The 19,042-nt window shown below is 36.2% G+C and overlaps 1 protein-coding gene across 7 annotated transcripts in view; it reads left to right on the top strand.

The window, feature by feature from the left end:
- RPS6KA5 (ribosomal protein S6 kinase A5) overlaps positions 1–18,805 on the top strand; it is an 82,694-nt gene extending 63,889 nt beyond the window's left edge. For 5 of the 7 annotated variants that reach the window (XM_065838258.2, XM_065838257.2, XM_065838260.2 and 2 more), the window contains 8 exons: positions 1,089–1,214; positions 1,947–2,080; positions 5,241–5,334; positions 7,585–7,755; positions 11,045–11,236; positions 11,834–11,993; positions 12,923–13,086; positions 14,050–18,805. In XM_065838258.2, the coding sequence (XP_065694330.1) occupies positions 1,089–1,214; positions 1,947–2,080; positions 5,241–5,334; positions 7,585–7,755; positions 11,045–11,236; positions 11,834–11,993; positions 12,923–13,086; positions 14,050–14,289 (1,281 nt within the window). In that variant the 3' untranslated portion in view covers positions 14,290–18,805. Of the gene's footprint in view, positions 1–1,088; positions 1,215–1,946; positions 2,081–5,240; positions 5,335–7,584; positions 7,756–8,936; positions 11,004–11,044; positions 11,237–11,833; positions 11,994–12,922; positions 13,087–14,049 lie in introns of those variants that run through there. The other 2 variants (XM_071809556.1, XM_071809559.1) reach the window with 2 other exon arrangements.
- Positions 18,806–19,042: the final 237 nt, after the last annotated feature.

Genomic DNA, 19,042 nt, shown 5'->3' with positions numbered 1-19,042 from the left:
CCTACTGCAAACATAAAATTCCATGGCTCTCCATTCCCAGCTGAATGTCCTACCTGCTGGGCTAAAGTCAGTCTGTTCTTTAGTGACTCTTCATACCTGGAGGGTTTTGTTATCTTGACTCAGCAGCCTGGGCTAACCTTTTTGACAACAGCAATGTGGTTTGCTCGTGTCCTCATTATGCTCTAGTTGAGATATTCCTTTGGGAAGTGGGAGCTAACTGTAGAGTTGAAAGTAGGTCTTCCACATCTTGTAGGAGTGCTCTGATTACCAGACTGCTAGATACCGATCAGTAACAAAGCTTTTCTTACCATCTCCTCCGTGCTGTTAGAGGATGATCCCTTCCTGGGTTGCACAGTCTAGATGTCAAATGGGCAGAAGCAGCTCATGTGCAGTCAGTGTGGTACCAAAGCTGCGGAGGTGAACAGCAGCTCAGATTGCTTTCTCTCTTCCCCCTCCTTGTGCTTTGTTGTTTTTTAATTGTCTTTTTGAGCAGCTTGATGCTTAGTGTACAGGAATATAGCATCATATTTTGGAAGTTGTTAGATTTGTAGTGACCGTAGCAAGCAATTTATGCATGCAATAATACAGTCTGATTCATCCTGCAATGCTAGTCACAGCTGTTCTTTTTATGGTACTCAAACTGAGCACATCATTAATATGAAGCTTATTTTGTTTTGCCATTTAAAAATGATCTGATGTTTACATCACAATATAAAAACTAATTCATGCCTTAGCTTAAAGGTGTTCTGGGAAGCTAGCTAGTTTGAAATATGAGCCTTTATCACTACTGCAAAACAATTGGAGCTGAACCAGACTTCTAGCTTTATTTACCAGAATTTTTGTATTATTGTTTTATCTATAACTGTGGAGAATCATGTATTAATAACTAATTCCAGGAAGATATCTGTTCACATTCAACAGAGTAATATCTACCCATCAATAAGCCAGTTATAGTTTCTGTGTTATGTTACGGAAATGCTGATTTCTTCGAAAAATTCTCCTGAAACTTCGCATGTTTTGTATGCAGTATGTTAGTTTGTGTGCAACCATTTCAAGCCATGCCCTTTTCTGTTGTCTTAATGTCATAGGGATATTCTTTTGTTGCACCTTCTATTTTGTTTAAACGCAATGCAGCTACAGTAGATCCTCTTCAGTTTTATATGGGGGATGAACGACCTGGAACTACAACTATTGCCAGAAGTGCTATGATGAAGGTAATAATAATATTAACAGCTGAATTAATTTGGTTAACTTGGAACTGCATATAACTTTCAAAGCAGCAATCACAAGCTAGGCTACAGGTCATGAAATAGTCATCACTGATTTATCTGTTCTCTGTAATGGCTCCTCAGCTGATCCAAGCATATAATTTGCATGTGGTACTATTAAGAAATCATTAAAGTTTAATTTGAAAATGAGATGATTGTCTAGTTTTCCAGAAGGCTAAAGTATAGAAGTAATAGTAATTTGACTTCTGATAGTTCTTATTCAGCTAACTGTTGGAGATATTTTTGAAGCTACTTTAATTATATCAGAATTTTTTTATATGAGGTATTTTACCAAAAGTATGCATAGTTGTGTGAAGCCTTATAAGAACACATGCTACTGTGATGTCTTCAAATGAGCACATAGTTTTGTGGATAAATGTATGTACAGCCATCTTTAATCCTGTTTGTCTGAATATTTGATATCTTAAACTATTGTAGTAGTAATGATTTATTTAGTGATTATGTTTGTTTAATGTAATGTAAGATTTATTCTTGTATTGCTACAATAAAGTTTAAGCATTTTATTAAATAGAAGTTAAGATTATATTTTTTCAAAAAAGAGAGCTCTGTTGCAGTTTTAAATGTAGACGAAAAATTCTCATGAAACTTTACTCTTTGTCTTTGACTGTGTATAGTAAAAGTATTCTGCAGAACTAAATACAGACAGTTTCCTAACAGGACTCTCCATTTTATCATCATTATGAACTGGATCTGAAAGAGAAACCATTGGGAGAAGGAAGTTTTTCCATTTGTCGAAAGTGCTTACACAAGAAAACTAGCCAAGAGTATGCAGTAAAAATAATTAGCAAAAGGTATAAATATTCTATAAGACAATAAATATATTTTCTTTGCTTACTGTCACCCATGGATTAGAATAATGTTCACTACATTTTTGAAGTGGAAAAATAACTTTAAAATAATTTCCTATTTGAAGAATCTACAGAAACTTACAGTAACCTTATGACCTTTAAAAGATTTTGAGAATCTTTTGAAACAAAATGTTTTTCTTGTTGGGGAACACACAAGAAGAAGCCTAAAGAGTACTTTTCTGGTTCCCAGTTGTATTCTACCTGAAATTCCCCTGATTTTTCTCCTAACCAGGGTAAGGCATAAGGCCCTCCTATCTTTAGACCTAAGAGAACTGAAGGTAGGCTTGTGCTAGCTGACTTTCCTAAGCAGCCCAATTGATTGCCTAGGATATTCCTTTCTAAAGAATCTGTGGCATGAGTTGCCTCAGATCTAATTAATTGTGTGTGTGTGTGTGTAAAATCGAATTAGCCTATGGAGTTGTTAAGTTGCATCTTGTTTCCTGGATATTTTGGAGAGAACACCATGATGGAAGCAGCTCCCTTGCTTTGTACGTGGGGACCATCTGGTCCTCTTCCAGAATAGGTACCTCTGGCAGTGTCTGCCCAAAGAAAAATAAAGACAAGGGATTCTTTGAGGGATGTATGGATTTTCAGCTTCGTTTTGCAGTGTTCATTAGCAGCTATGTCCCTAGTGTGTTGTAGAATGCTGTCAGGAAAGGGAAAGTGTAAATGTTCTGCTGTCAGAATGATAGTTCACAGTGATCCCTCCTACCAAGACATTTGGCTGTACCTCTGTTTTTCTAGACTCTAGAAGTAACTGTCCACCAGATTGAAGTGCTTCATCACATGCTTTTTGGATAGGAAATGTTCAAGAATAAGACACCTAAATATAGGTGTCTGAGTCAATTTTCTGAGGTCTGCTACGATTAACAAAGGCCTACTCAAAACTGTTAGTGGAGCCTACAGAGTGACTTGAGCAACCAGGCAGTAGCGGTGGGATTCAGTGACTTTAACATAGGCATCTACCTAGTACCATTTTAGAATCTGTTGGCATCCTCTCTGCCCTCCAGTTCCCTTCAGTTTTGTGACTCCTACCTTTATGTAGATGTCTTCATGGCTGATGTCTTCCAGGCTCTCCTATGTTTAGGCCACTGAATCCCACTCTAGGTCTACATTTCACAGTGAACTAGTTCACCCTGTAAGATGCATTAACTAGAATTTCACTCATTATAATGAGACCTTAGACAGGTTTTATGCAGTAGACACCTACCTTGGCTGTTTTAACCTGGAAACCTCTGCCTTGTGTCTACATTCAAAATTTCTGTAGTGCATGCAGAGCTGCAGATCAATACTCTCATCTCATCTTAAGCTAATGGATTTCTTGTTTCTGGATAACAGTGAGCAAACTAGTATTGACTTTTCCCATAGAACTAAACTTTTAGTAATTATGTCCCTAAATGATATTACTCACAAATTCTTTTGCTCTTTTTCCTTCATCTTGGTGGACCAGGCTAAATGAAGGTAAGAAGTGGTCTGTATACAGAGATGTTTTTAGGATCGCAGGCTGTGAGCAGACTCTGAGCATGTTTGTGTAGTATTTAGAGGCAGCAGTAATCCCACACTCTGAGTGGCTGGACACACACCAGCCTTGAATAAGAAACTGTTAAACTGTAAATAATATTGCTCTGAAGACCACATTAATAACTCTTGCTAAAACAAACAAGATAATAGGTTTCTAGTAACTTCTTTGCCTCAAAGTCAGGCAGTCTTTCACTCCTAACCATGAAAGGTGCCAAAAAAGTGAATCCTACACCTAGGCAGACTTTCTCATGATACTTGAGTTGAAAGCTCAGATCAAGAGTTCCTCTGTGGTATTGCTTTGTTTGTAGTGCTGAGCCTGCCTCGATCCAACAATTCGAGGTTTATCTGTGTGTCTGAAGGCCAGTGAAACAGTGAAGTCCTGTAAACTTGCTTGAGTGACTGTTTTAGAGCTTCCCATTTGTTTTTCATGGTATTGTTTGCTTAAAATCCAAGATGGTAACTATTTCTAGAGGGGAAATTCTCAGAAAAGCCTGCACACGAGTTTCAAAAGTTTATGTTCATGATACTGAACCTTTTTCACCTGTTTCCTAGGTCCACCTTCTCCTGGTAGTAGTTTATAAGGGAAAGACTATTTGAGTCAGGTTTTTTAATTTCTTAAGGAACTGAAATCACTTTCAGTTTAAACAAAATCATCAGCAGAGATGCAGGTAGAACAGCTCAGTTTACTTGTTGATTATATGAAGCCTGCAGAGAAAAAAGAATTATCTTGCACAAAATTCTCATCACAATTCTGGACCTAATTAGGGAAAAAAAAATGCAACCAAAAATGAAGAACACATGTGGTGAGAGAAATTCTGCCGTTCTCTAAATCAGTACAGGATTAGCCTTTCTTGGACAGAGTTTTGGCAAAAAATTTCAGGCATTATTTGCCCAAAATAAATCAACATACGTATTTAGTGGAAAATAAAATGTTATGTTCTGTCCCCATTCATGTAGTTTTTATAGTGTTCACTCTACTCACTTTTTTTGGCTATAGATTTCAGTACATAAAAGAGAATTTATGTGATGATTTCTGCTCTGGAGTTAGTCTCTTCTTGTCTCTTCCATTTTGGACTTTTACAATGGCCTGTTTAGGATTTCATTTATATAACATAGTCCATATATAGATGATGTTACTTTTCTAGTAGGAGCTCACTATTCCCATCCAGCTTTGGAAATACTTGTCTCCTATAAGAATGGAAAAGGTTTGGGCCAATAATTTTAGTCTTCAACATAAAGCTGAAGTAACAAGTATTTATAGGAACAGAGGTGAAGTCAAATTGCCCTGGACTTAGGGAAAGGTTTGTTTCACATATGAACTATTCCATAATATCATTTCAGATTTTGCTGTAGCAAGTTGCAGGTGCATCAAAAACATTGTTTGATTTGGGTGTGGTTTTTTGATGTCCTAACTTGGAGAGTTTTGCTCAGCTCACTTTGAATATACTTTTAATTGTTTTCAATATAAATATTCAATATTGAAAAATCTGGATTGCAAGCAATTAATAAAAATAGGTGTAATGCTTTGAATGTGTAATTTGCTCAGTAAAATTGGTGCAAAATGACTGCTTAATTTTTCCAGAATGGAAGCCAACACCCAGAGAGAAATAACAGCTCTGAAACTCTGCGAAGCACATCCGAATGTAGTGAAGTTACATGAAGTTTTTCATGACCAGGTATTTTGAAGAAACTGTAATCAGCATTTGCCATGTGTTTTCCCAAGAAATTTTAGGAATTATGCATACTGTTACTGGGGAAGCAACTGTTTTTCATAGGGCTTTTGTCCAGTTAGTATAGAAGATGAAACAAAAGTTCTGCATTCAAGGGAACTTGCAGTTACTCTTGCAAATCGAAGAAGTATTTGGAAGAATTAGAGTTCTGTTTCTGTTCTTGGTCTACTTTGATCACCATCTTACAATATATTCATTGTGCAGTTTCCACATCTGTGATACTGAGGTAGCTAGTCATCTTGGAGTTGTCATAAATCTTAAAATAATATGTGTGAAATAATTTGGAAATCTTGCATGTGAAGATTACATATCTTGCATTTTTTGCTTACACATTAATAACTTAAAGGAGATAACCAAATAACTTGCTGAATTACTAGATATGAAAGCAGAGCCTCTATTTGAAAATATATTGAAATCAGTTTAGGGTTTATTTAGATGCCTTAGTTGTCTTTTTCTTAGTGTAATGCAAGCTCCACAGCCTGTAACAAGCCATAATTTGATCTAACTTGGAGGCTGACCCTGGTTTGGACTGGGGGTTTGGACCAGATGTCTGGCAGAGGTCCCTTCCATCCTAAGCTACTCTGTGATTCTAGCCTATGATTTTGTAGTGGAACATGGGCTTTCTGGCCTCCCCATGTATCCCAGTCTATCCCCATCAAGCTGTTTGTACAAGGACCAGCAGAGTGCTCATGTGGAGCACTTCTAAAATGAGCAGAGGATGAAAAATCTGTACTGTAATTTTTAATGATAAGGAAGCCTTTTTTTTTTTTTTTTTTGCATTTATATACAGTATGAGTACATGTGTACAGGACACTTTTTTCCCTTTCCTTTGAGTAAAATGACTGTACTCAGGACTATCTAAAAAAAAAAGTTGCTCTTCAACTGAGTAGGCTCCTCTCAACCAGCCAAACCATGGCATTTTTAGTTGCTCCTGGTAGCTCCCAGGTGTTATCTTCCACATTACTCATGCACAATATTCTTAAGACCAGAACTGATAAAAATTTTCTAGTTTTGACATTTCTGCGGTTTGTCTTAAAAAGAAAGAAGTTTCACTTTTTAACTTGTTCTGATATTGGTCTGATCAAACTCTTCATTAGTGATCTGACCATAAAGTATTGGGTCGCAGTAGTTTTTGGTGAGCCAGATGCTTTCTAGCAAAGTCTCTTAATCCTTTCCGACTTTCCTGTCAACTATTCCCAAGACAAAAATAAGGTTTTTCAGTATAGGATATCTGACAAGCACTGCTGGCAAGGTGACTAATAGACACCTTGTTTGTACTAAGTGTTGCTGCTGTCTTTCACATGGCTCTGTTTCTTGATATCTAAATACTATGCACCTTCTGTTTCTGACTATTTATTTGAATTTCATTTTTTGACCTCTTCCTGAAACTTATTTTCTTTGCCTGCAAATATTACTTTCGTTACTGTCATTCAGGGAAGGAAATGCTAGAAGCCATCATGTGCCTACATCAATTTTCTGTTGAGAATGCTAACCTCACTTCCTGTCCTGAGAAGTCTGCTGCTTGTTTAATAGCAAGACATTGATTGTGTGCTAATGTCGTATAATCAAAGAATTCACTGCTTATTTTCTTGAAAAGAACAACCATCTAAACAACCATTACTCTCTTAATTTAAAAAAAATACTCTTTAATATTTGGGAAGATGTCTATTGTGATTCTAATGATAGAGTTACTTTGACTACTACTCTGCAGGCCATGAAATCAGAAGAAATTCTCAGTAATCTTCAATTTCACAGTAAAGTTTCAGGGTGCTTTTAAGGGATTTGGTAACATTGAATGGCTAACTCCCTATGCATGTTAATAGAAATGTGTCTCTGCATCAGAACAGGCTTAAACAGCAGAAGTCAGGCTTTTTCCAGCTTTATTTTTTTAGCCTAAAGAAAGGTATTTCATCTCTCTACAAATTAATCCATTTACATGGAGGCATAGTGTTTTTGTAAATAAATATGGGTGAACATGGGGACAACATCAACATTATTCAGTCTCAATGAGACTCATGGGAAAAATGTCATCTGATACGCAATTTGGTGCTGCTTGTTGACTTTCCAAATTGCTATGAGCAGCAGTTTTATTTCTTTAAACTTTAAGAACCTATCAGAACAGCACCTAGCTCCTGAATGAATGTCGGTTTGTAATGTTACATTTCTAACCTGCCATATTTTTCTTTATTGTTTCAGCTTCACACATTTCTAGTAATGGAATTGCTGAAAGGAGGAGAGTTGCTTGAACGCATTCAGAAAAAGAAACATTTCAGTGAAACTGAAGCCAGTCATATTATGCGCAGACTCGTTTCAGCAGTGAGCCATATGCACGATGTAGGAGTAGTCCACAGAGATCTGAAACCTGAGGTACAGTGACTTGCTTATATATGTTTAGACATTAAGTGATTAAAAATCTGGAATGTGGCATATTTCTTCAGCTTTTATTACAGATTTTTCTACTTCTATATTTTTAATAAAATGTTATCACTTAGCAAATTCTGTAGATATTCTCTTCACAAGTAAAAGTAACTGTTAGGAAACATTTTTAATTTTGTAAGCAATTTAAACTCTTGACTTGTTCAAAAACATACTTTTCCTTCTTGGGGACAGTTTTTACTAGTGGTTAAGTATATATTTATTGTATGAAACGGTTCACAAGCAGAGCTAGGTTGCTTGGGTACTTTGCCTCTACATTTCTACCTTTTGTTTGATCTTAATTGCCTCAGCAGAGCTTCTTTTGGGGGTAGCTGTGATACCCTTGTACTGTCTTCTCTCCCATTTAAACACAAAATGAACCATAAGCTAATGCAGCCACCTAATCAAGGTGTGACTTGAGTTCAGTGAGTTTAGTAGTTTCCCAAAAGAAGCAATGTATTTAATATGTATCTTTCATTAATTACTTGTTCAGGTATTCTTATTATGCAGCAACATCTTGCCTTCCAGACAATTCAGTTTACTATGTTAAGGGTGGCCCCTGGCTTTGTTCTGCTTCCTGGAGCCAATATTGGCTCCTTTTTCTTTGCCAACAATGGGCTTGGACATGTGTTAGTTTTCTTTAGCCCAAGAACGGTGTGGATAGATACTAGTTCATCCAGTAAAGGTGTTATATTGTGTTGGTGATTACAGTCATCATACCTCAGGAAATAACTATTCCTTTTGTACCTGGAGTTTAAAATTATCTACCGTTCCTACCAATGTTTCATCCTTTTGTAACATACCTTCTGGTATATTACAAACATACTCCTTTTATATTAATTCCAGTTCAACAGGTAAAGAAATCAGCTAGGTGTTGGTATTAAACTGGTTTTGAAAATCAATCTGAAATACATGTGCTTGAAAACATCTCTGCACTGGAGTCTCTGTACAAATTAAACAATTTTATAAAGAAGGGCTGTTGTGAAATTCTAAGGTGTCAGTTGAAAATGTGACTTTCACAAAAAGTTTCTCTGCTGAAATCTTAAAGGAAAAAAAACAGCTTTTGAAAGAAGTCATTATTCAAAGGCCAAAACCCAGAAATCCTTTCTTTCTTCCTGTTCTCGTCATTTTAGTCTTGTTACCATCTTGAATATAAAGGCCAGATTCTGTAAAGCAGTGCTTCAGCTGCGTGGTGAAAGAGGCAGTCTTCAATTCCGCATCATGTTCAAGAACAGAAGCCTGGAAAGTCCCAGTAATGAAGGGTTAGCAGACAGCTTGCAGAATGCGTTGCCTTCACGAGGTTGGACTTAAGCAGCCTGTCTGCTTCCTGCTTGTTGTTTTGAAAGTTACTATTTTAGGTTCAGACATGAGCTTAGTATGGGATGTGCAGGCTTCCCAATATAGATGTGGTTCGTTCACCTTTCTGTAAAAAGATACAATAGGAAATTTTGTTGCTTTGCTAACAATTCCAGGCAGATTTGTTTGATGTTCAACTTCGACATCTAATGCATACTGATAAAAAATATGGCTGGTTACAAGTCACTAAGGATGAGGCTTTTAATTGTTGCATGGACTGGAAGGCTCTTCTGTTTCAGCAACAGTGATCAGATCACATATATTGTTCCGCAAAATAGAGCGTAAGTACTCCATAGAAAATAGAAAATTCACAGAAATAAAGAATTTGTGCAGCATATTTGACCATTTGGAGCTTCTCAGTAGAGGATTTGATGACTGTTTCTGTGAAGTGATCATTAACTGGGTTCTAAAGGTATTAAAAAAAACATACCAATGTTGATAATGTTGTTTATATATCCTTAAAATACATGTAGAATATAACTTTAAGTATGTATTTGTGTGAAACACACTTCATTTACCTATTCAGCAAAGTAGTCTGAACCCAACATAGGACATCTGGACTGCAGCTTTCTTTCTGTACAAAACCAATTTTATTTTATTCATAAGAAAGGATATATTTTCAAACCAACATTACTGCAGTTATTTATTTACTTGTTGACTATGTAACATCACCACAGGAAAAAAAAGGCAATTGTATTAATCACCTACCTTTACTGTATTAATATTTTTGCTGAAATGAGGCTTCCTTCAGATCCATTTTGCACAACATTTTAATAAGGAAAACTGACTTTTCTGATTGTGCACTAAGCTATAGCAGCGGTACAGAATGCAAAAATACTGGTTTGTATCAGCTATTCTCTTTTGTCCATAATGAATACTCTCAAGTTCTCCTTATTGATCTGCTTGCAGTCTAGCAATCATTTTTCCCCTTCTTAATGAGTTTGACTTCAATTACTTTGTGTTGAGTCATTCACCTTTTGTATTACAAAATCACGTAGGACTATAGGATTTCTAATGTTGAGACATTTTCTAGCATTGCATAGATTAAACAGCAAAGGCAACAGCAGAATTCTGCTCTCCTCTCTTCTCTCAGCAGTTCAAGCAGGGAGTAGAAATATTTTATAATTCTTCTTGGCCTCAGCCAGTTCTCCTAAGACTTAGCTTCACTCTTGTATCTTTCCTGACAAATATAAACACTCAGGGAGAAGAACAGGTTGTCTTGAATCTTCTTCCAAACTGATGAAAACTTGTCTGCCTTCAAGTCTGAGATGCCACGTTCCAGTCTGCGAGGCTGGAATTCTCAGGGGCTGCTGCACCGAAGTTTCTTTACCTTAGTGTAAGGAGTAGGTGGGTGGTTTGAGGTTGGACTCCTGTGTGACCTTCAGTGCTTGAACGCTGTTGGTCCCAGGTCTCTTCCAGAAAACCTGTCTGTACTGACTTTGAGATCCACACCAGACAGCAGTCAGGACAATGCTGAGCTATCCGTGCGCTTTCTAGTCCTCCATCCTCACTTTCAAATTATTCTTTTGCCTGATTGTGCTCATGGAAACCTGGCTTCAGTGTGTTACCACTGGAGGACCAGAGACTCTTCAGTGTTCCCCGAATTGTTTTTCCCGCTGTTCTCTGCTGAATACCCATTCTCATTATCAATATCAGACAGAGCTGTCCTGCCTCGCAGATATACAGAAGGCAGGTAAACACAGCACATTTTCTTAAATCCCAGAGTACCGTTAGTTCTACTTTTCCATTTTTTTCCCCACTATCTCTCAATTCTACTTTTCTCTAGATAATGGGAAGTTTTCTGTAACAATAAATGTATGGAAAAAAAACAATTCTAACCAATTTTCTACCCAGTGCTGGTATTGATTTTGTCTTTGCTTTTCAGAATTTGTTGTTTACAGATGAAACTGATAATTCAGAAATAAAAATAATTGATTTTGGCTTTGCTCGTTTAAAACCACCTGATAATCAGCCTCTTAAGACTCCATGTTTTACTCTTCATTATGCTGCCCCAGAGCTCTTGAATCACAATGGTTATGATGAATCTTGTGATCTGTGGAGTTTGGGAGTCATTTTGGTGAGTAATTGTGGGTTTTATTGCGACTTTATTGTATGTGTTTACTTTTTGTTCAAATCCAAAGGATCAGACACAGTTTCAGAATTGAATTCAAGTGAAGTAAAAATACTGCTGCCTAAATCATAGGTTTCAAAGACAGATGTTTTCCAGGGGTGGGGATTGGTTTTTTCCTAAGCAGTAAATTAAATTCAACATTTCTGGGAATAGAAAAAAAATACTTGATACGGTCGCATTTAAAAAAAAAAATATATATTATTGTCGGGGGATTTTATGGGCATCCATGTAATCTTCCTACGTTATCTATTCAGAGAATGAATCTGCATTCTGATTTACAGAAAATTAATTTCAATAGATATAAACTGGGTAGAAATACCATTGTGTTTTGTTTGTAGTTTCCTGAAACATAAAATGTTTTTTCTAACAAGGACTCCAGAGGAGGTCTTGGCATATTTTAAATTCTATGTAGCCTTGAAGTTATGCGAGTCCAAGTTTTAGTGCATAGTGCTGGTGCCACTATGCAGCACTCCATATTTATTATAGTAATAGGATTGTCAGTAAATACGCTCTTTGTTAATACTACTTTTGTTCTTGTGACAGTACACAATGCTGTCAGGACAGGTACCGTTCCAGTCTCAAGACAAAAGTTTAACGTGTACCAGTGCTTTGGAAATCATGAAGAAAATTAAAAAGGGAGAATTTTCCTTTGAAGGAGAAGCTTGGAAAAATGTTTCTGAAGAGGCTAAAGAGTTAATTCAGGGTATGTATTTGCAAATATTTCACGTGCCTTGTATTTTTATTTCAAAAGATAAAATTTAGAGGGCTATACAATATCTGAATGTTGTGATAAGCATCATAATGCTTAACCTAACAGAGCAGGATCTGCAGCTTGAGCTATGTCCTGATCTCTAATTCAAGTTATGAGTAAAGGTGGACACATCAGAACTGCGTTACAAATTGTTTGTACGCCTAGCAGAGAGCTTTCTAGTGTAGTGAGATGCTCATAGAAGATTAGCAGGGTGAGAAGTAGCTGAAGAACTTCAGAAAAAGTAAAGTCACTCTTTTAAAACACATTTAAAAGCGAAGTTTTTCTTTTATGTTGTTTTTGCTTTCGTAAAAACACCAGGTTATAAGATGGACGTTTTAAAAGCTGAGCTTTCGCACAAAATAATTACTGTCATCTTTTCCTTGGTCTGTTTTTGAATGTATTTCTGAGCCACTTAATTCACATTTGCCATGCTTTGACTCCCCTTAAGCTTTTGACCATCTAATTAAATTTTCAGGATGATGTAGACACCAATCTTAATTCTACTAAGATGGAATGCTGAGTTTCTGTAGAAGCCAGCTTATAAGGAATCAGGCAGAGAATCTGAGGCTTACTCTTTTGAACTTTGTCCTAGACAGTTTTTAAGTGGAGATGTCATTTGGTACTTCTGAGTTTATGGAAAAGAGATGGGAGTTATCAAACAGTTGAAGAGCAATTTCTTTCATTTAGTGATTCTTCTGGAAAGGATGATAGTATAACATTGTGTGAGCCTTATCTAGGATAAATATCGGCCTAGCTAGGATAAATATTGTCAGGACTTACTTACCAAAGCAATGCACGAGAATTTCTTAAAATAATTGAATTTTCTATTAAAAGAAGATAAATAGCTCACGATTTAAGTGAATGTAATGTGCTTCTATCAGGACTTCTAACAGTGGATCCAAACAAAAGAATTAAAATGTCCAGCCTGAGATACAACGAATGGCTTCAGGATGGCAGCCAGCTGTCATCCAACCCTCTAATGACTCCTGATAACTTAGGCTCTTCAGGAGCTGCGGTGCACACATATGTTAAAGCCACTTTTCATGTAAGTTCCAAGAACTCTTATGTTGTGCTAAATGATGTAATATGTTGATCTAGATTTTTGTATGTTTCCTTTTAATTAAAAAAATGTAAATATATATCCTTATAATTCAGTGATTGCTTATAGTTGCATTTTTTTTTTCTCCGTACCTAACATCTATGACTGAATGCAGTGAAAACATGAATGATGGGGCAAGAATAAATTTGTTGAAGACATTTATGGTAATGGCATTCTGAGGACTGAGAGACAGCTGTTCATGAAATAGCTATTACAAATATTCTGCTTCTTAGAGGAAGCTATTAAAAGGCCTTCAAACTTTATAAAAAAGAGAAGAAACTTTTTATTTAAGTAACTGACATTTTGTCCTTATTGTTTCAAAATCGAGATGAAATTTCTAGAATGTATCGTGTTCATGTTTTTAATATAATGGAAACTTTTTTTAATGGACTTGCTTGTCTACCATTGTATGTTTACAAAAAACATTTGAACTTCAACTGTATTGTACAAACATAGTGTTGATTCTCGTGATCCCTTCTGCAGAGAATAAACTGAAATCGAGCAGATTTATGCCAAAATACTTGCAGATGTATTAGTAAGTAAGAGGAGCTGGTACTTGAAGAGGTCCTGATAATGCAACATAATTTGGGTTGAAAGAAGAACTCTAATTTAACTTAGTTTCTGAAAATGTAGTCTTAAATAGGTTTAAGGCTTAATAAAAAATATTTCTAAGTGAAAAAGAACAAGGAAGAGAAGATGCCAATTAATAATGCTGTATAGTGGCTCTTAAATGCCACTAAATGTAAAGACTAGTGAAGTTGTTACAGCTACAAGTAAGAATTAGTAGGGATCTGTCAAGAGATTACAGTTTACCTTATGACTTACCATAGAACATTCTTAATAAGCTATGGGCCATAAAATGTTTTAAACCTCTTGAAAAGCTTAGAATTACCTTTTATTTTTAAACAGGCCTTTAACAAGTACAAAAGGGAAGGATTTTGTCTCCAGAATGTTGACAAGGCACCTCTTGCAAAGAGAAGGAAAATGAAAAAAACAAGTACAAGCACAGAGACACGTAGCAGCTCCAGTGAAAGTTCACATTCTTCTTCCTCTCATTCTCATGGTAAAACTACGCCTACAAAGACACTGCAGCCAACAAACCCTACGGACAGCAATAACCCAGAAACCATCTTCCAGTTCTCTGACTGAAAAGCAGAGAATATCCTGTCTTGAAGATTTAAGTGGTTATAAACTTGGTAGTACCTGTATTGTCGTCTCGCACCCTTGTTCTCTGTAGCTTACAGGCTACAGGAATGTCTGTCGCTTTAAAATGTATTTCAATCATAACTTTTTAGCTTTATATTTCGGAACATTTCTTTTTAGTGTTAAGTTTGGTATCACTGGATATGGTATAATACTATTATACAACCAACATTATACTCTCTTAGGGCTAAATTACTAGTGTGCAGTCAAGCTCAAGGTAAGGAGCTATGCTGCTCGTGGTACAGCGTGGAGGAAGACTGTTTCACAGTGTCAGAATCTTCTTCGCGGTTTCTTCCCCACCGTTCAAAGAAAGGAAAGCTTTCTAACACATACAGAACTATTGGATCTTCTGGTTTTACCCAGCTACATGAAGAATGTAATAGAATTTGATTCTTCATGTGTGTAAGGAATCATTGGTACAATGCACCAAAGCGGTATAGTATTTTAAGACCTTTTAAATTTGTGGTCATGTTCTCTTCAATTTATTTGAATTTTAAGAGAAATTGAGATTTCATATTGAATGCTTCAGCAAATGGTCACATGTTAAAATATCTAAAGAATTAATTATAATTTATATTTTCTTTTTATATTTACACAATAACTTGAAAATATGAAGATTTTTTTGAAGATGCAAGAACTCCAGTTTCAACATTTGTTATTATAGGGTCCATACCAAATGTATACCAAGTTATTTGAATTTTGCATCGTGCAAATACAGCAGTTTAATAGTGACTGTAAAATATTAGGATATATCTTTTCTTTTTTGCACTTTATAACATCAAAAGGAGATGTTTTCTAATAAAGTGCACTCAGATCTCTTTTCCTACAAGGTGCTGAGCACTGTTTTATTGGGTTGAATGACCTGAAATCCACCGTATTTGGTGGTTGTGGGTGTTGTGAAGGAGAATTCTGTACTTTGCGGGAGTGAATCCCTGTATATTACCCACTGTTTTCATTCCTTACTTTAAACTGCAAAGCTCTTTCTATCTTGCTTATACATTGTATATAACAAATACTAGACCTGGGCACCTTGTGTAGTGTAGATGTTAACAACTTATGCACTGGGAATACTAAAGGGAAATTATATCAAACACTGTGCTTCACAACTTGTTCACTGTGGTGGTCTACAGTGAAGTATTTCCTACTGTGATAGTATAGTATGTACAGAACTGTTTGGAATCATAAATGTGACTTACAGAAACATCAGCATAAACTTTTAAATCAGCATATTTTATAAATTTATGGAGAGCTCTTTTATTGCTCGTATTCTCAATGACTAGGGGTAACTTAAGTGCTAAAGCTGACTCCAGTTTTGCAAATGCTTACATCTGTAAGTTCCCACTGAGGTCAGAGACTCCTTGTGTAAAGTTAATCCTATGCCTAAATTTGTGTGATGGGAGACTAATTGACTAAGGGATTTTATTAAGAGCTCGCTGTATCCTAAAGTAACCTCCAAACCCTATGCAAAAAAAGTTGTAGGAATTGTTTATATCAGTGGTTTTATTTATAGACTTGTATCAGATATCAGTATTGACAAATACAATACATCCATGTTTACAGGGATCATGTGTATCAAAACAAGGCTTTGAAGCCCAACATGTTTGTTCTGTGTTTCTTTAATATTAATAATGGCATTCTGAGGTTTTGGAATTGCTCATGTGAAATAGTTTACTACTTTCTTGATGTGAATGTCAACAGTAATCGCAGCATTAATTTCAGGTTGATGTGAATATTGAGATTTGCACTGTTTATGTAGAAGTAGCATATTTAAAGATCAGTATATGTAATAATAACACAACCAATTTTAAGTGGCCGATGTTAAAATATTGAAAAGTAATTGTCAATGTAATATATTCAGGTTTGCTTTCTGAATGCTCTCTTTGGAAGTAATCTCAATAGTCAACATGGCTCGTTTGTAAAAGAATACTTTCCCTCTCCCCAATAAACTTGCTGTAAATACAACAAACAATCCACCATTAATACTTGTTATGCAGACAGTACTAGCAAATTTGGAGGCTGGAGAACAGGTTACTTGTAAAGTTTGCACTTCAAGGAGTTTTTGGAATTTGTTGTCTTCAGGACAACAGAACAGCAGTTTTCAGTTTGATTTTGTTTAAGTGTAAGAAACTTTTGGATAGCAGGTAGATTTGGAATATTGTGACCCAGTTGAAATAACTTCTTATTAGGATCACAGGACAGTTATTTCCCTGTTGGGAAATTCAAACTGGTGCTTGACAAACTAATAAAACAACAAAAAAAGAATGCACAAGATGCTAAATGCTAGAGGTAATGTCAGAGGTTTTTTTCACACAGGTTTTGAGACTGTCGTGAGACTAAGATTATTAGAACACATCACTTGTATCAAAGACAAGTTTTACAGATGAGTGTTTCTCTGTCCTCCTTGTACTCTAACAGTAGTTATTAAATAAAAATCTAAAACCAGGGTAATTCTTTTTGTCAGGGGTAGGTACGTTAAGGTGTCGCCTTGCATTTGCTTTGAATCAGTTACCTGAGGTAGCTGAAATGTTTATCACCTCTGACTTTGTGCCGCCTCCAGGTAACAACTCTTGAAGAGGTGTGTTTGACACTAAGCTGTCTGAATTTTTAGATTACCATCTTTACATAAGCAACTGCTGATCTCCATTTACGTTGGTAAAACTGAATTGCAAACTAGGCAGCTCAAGAGCAGCTTCACTTCTTGATCAGACGTCCCTGCAGGAGAGTAATTACTCTTGGCAGAACCGTGTTGTCTCAATTTCACCTATTGCCCAGCCATGCACTCTAGGTCATACAAAGACCATGGGCCAAATTTTTCACAACTGTTTCAAATCTGAAGTGTACAAGCCAGTCTTCATTAGTACTATAAATAATTCATCTTGCCTTGATAAAGAGGTGTTAAACTGTAAATTATGTTTATACTCAGATTAAGTTTCCTTCACAGTGCTGCTATGCGTCAAGCAATTTTAATGTCTAGTAATGATATCTCTCTACTGTCAGAAATGTAATGCAGTCAGCAACATTGTGGGCAGGTTTGTTTGAAAAATCGAATTTCTTATCAGTAAAGATTTCGATAACTAGTGTGGCTATTAACCTAATCTTTAAAGTACTCGATATTCTGAAAAGTGATTTCTTTGTAAAACTTTTAGAAACATAAATATTAGTAACTAAGAAGTAATTCTGCTAAAGGATTTAGAGGAATACAAAGGAAGTAACATGACTTACTGTTCCTCTGACTTAGTGAAATTTCTACGCTTTTATATAAGTAAAAGCAGCTGAAATATTTATTGTTTCTTAATAGAAGGGGCAGTGCATTTGGCATATGTATTGTTTACTGCCTGAAAAAAGCTTTACTAAAATGCTTTACTAAACAATTTGGGGTAGGTGACATAAAAATACCTTATTGCATCAGCATGGATTGAGACTTTGAGTTGGCATTGCTGATGTACGTATTTTCTCAGCCCTTTTCCATGGCTGCTTTTCTGAACAACATAATGACACATGCACACCCATGTTCCCTAGTGCTCATCCAGGAACAGAACAATTCTTGGTAGAAAATATACACAGAATGATGATGTATGTTTATTGGTTGTGATGAAGTGTTGCACAAGTGTCTTACATTTTTAATATGTGCATGTATTATGTGCATGTATGTAGATACATGCTGTATTGCATGTCAATTTACAGTAATATGCCTTGTTTAAGAGAACCTGTACTTAAAAATGAGTTCTTGACTCACACAGATTCAGAGGACCAGACAAGGGGGCTACCACAGAAGAAGCTGGTTATGGGAAGCCAGAGATGAGAGGCTTCTGGGAAAATGTTTTCAGGGGTAAATTTCTCCCCTTCCTATATCCATGTGTATTTATTATTCGCTGACACCAGATTGCAAACTTTCTTGCCAGTTACCCGGCATAAACACATTTCCTAACTCTGCAGGTCTGTGAGTATCTGTGTGTGTCTACACACATATGTGTATCTTTATGTGACATTTTGGCCTTCAGGTGGAATTTTTTGTTATTCCCCAAGTATCATTTCAGGTGTTTTTAACAAGCTGGTGGTCTTCCTTCTTCTTCCCCCATATGTGACAGTCTTTCTCAGCACTGATTTTTACATTGTGAAACATGATATTACCTTCCTTCGGTTGAGGTAGTTGACTGAATGTTCTGGATTGAGAGAACAGGAAACAATGTGGCTGTGTCTACTGTAAAGAGATAAAAGTTCTTTGATCTTTGTCTGCCTGTGAGAAACACTTCTCGATTTGTTCCTTTGACCCATAGGGTACTGGATTCTGTAAAAAGTAAGAAATGCAGAGCTGTTGGCTAGCTCTCGCCTACCATCCCACATTTTTATATATCACTTGTTCAATAGATTCTGGATGTTCAGAACACGTATGTTGAAAAGAAAACTGAAGATGATTCCTGTAGTCTGCACTCATAAATAAAGTGATGCTTTCAATTACATAGACCAGCTGCAGCAGTCTTGTTTGTTGTGCCCAGAAGCATGAAGAGCAGAGAAATGTAAGACACCTGCAATAATGTAAATTTGAAGAAGACCCATGTGTTTTGACAGAATTCGTGTTCTGCATGATGGAAAGGGAAGCCTGCATCTGTTTGGGAATCAATGGTGAGCGTTCAGGTAGATGAGATGGTATGAGCTGCTCTGACAGCTTACTGTCACCCACAGGGCAATTCTGATCCTT

This window comes from Patagioenas fasciata, chromosome 5, assembly GCF_037038585.1.
Source record: "Patagioenas fasciata isolate bPatFas1 chromosome 5, bPatFas1.hap1, whole genome shotgun sequence".
Classification (NCBI taxonomy): domain Eukaryota; kingdom Metazoa; phylum Chordata; class Aves; order Columbiformes; family Columbidae; genus Patagioenas; species Patagioenas fasciata.
This window is presented reverse-complemented; position numbering and strand designations above follow the sequence as displayed.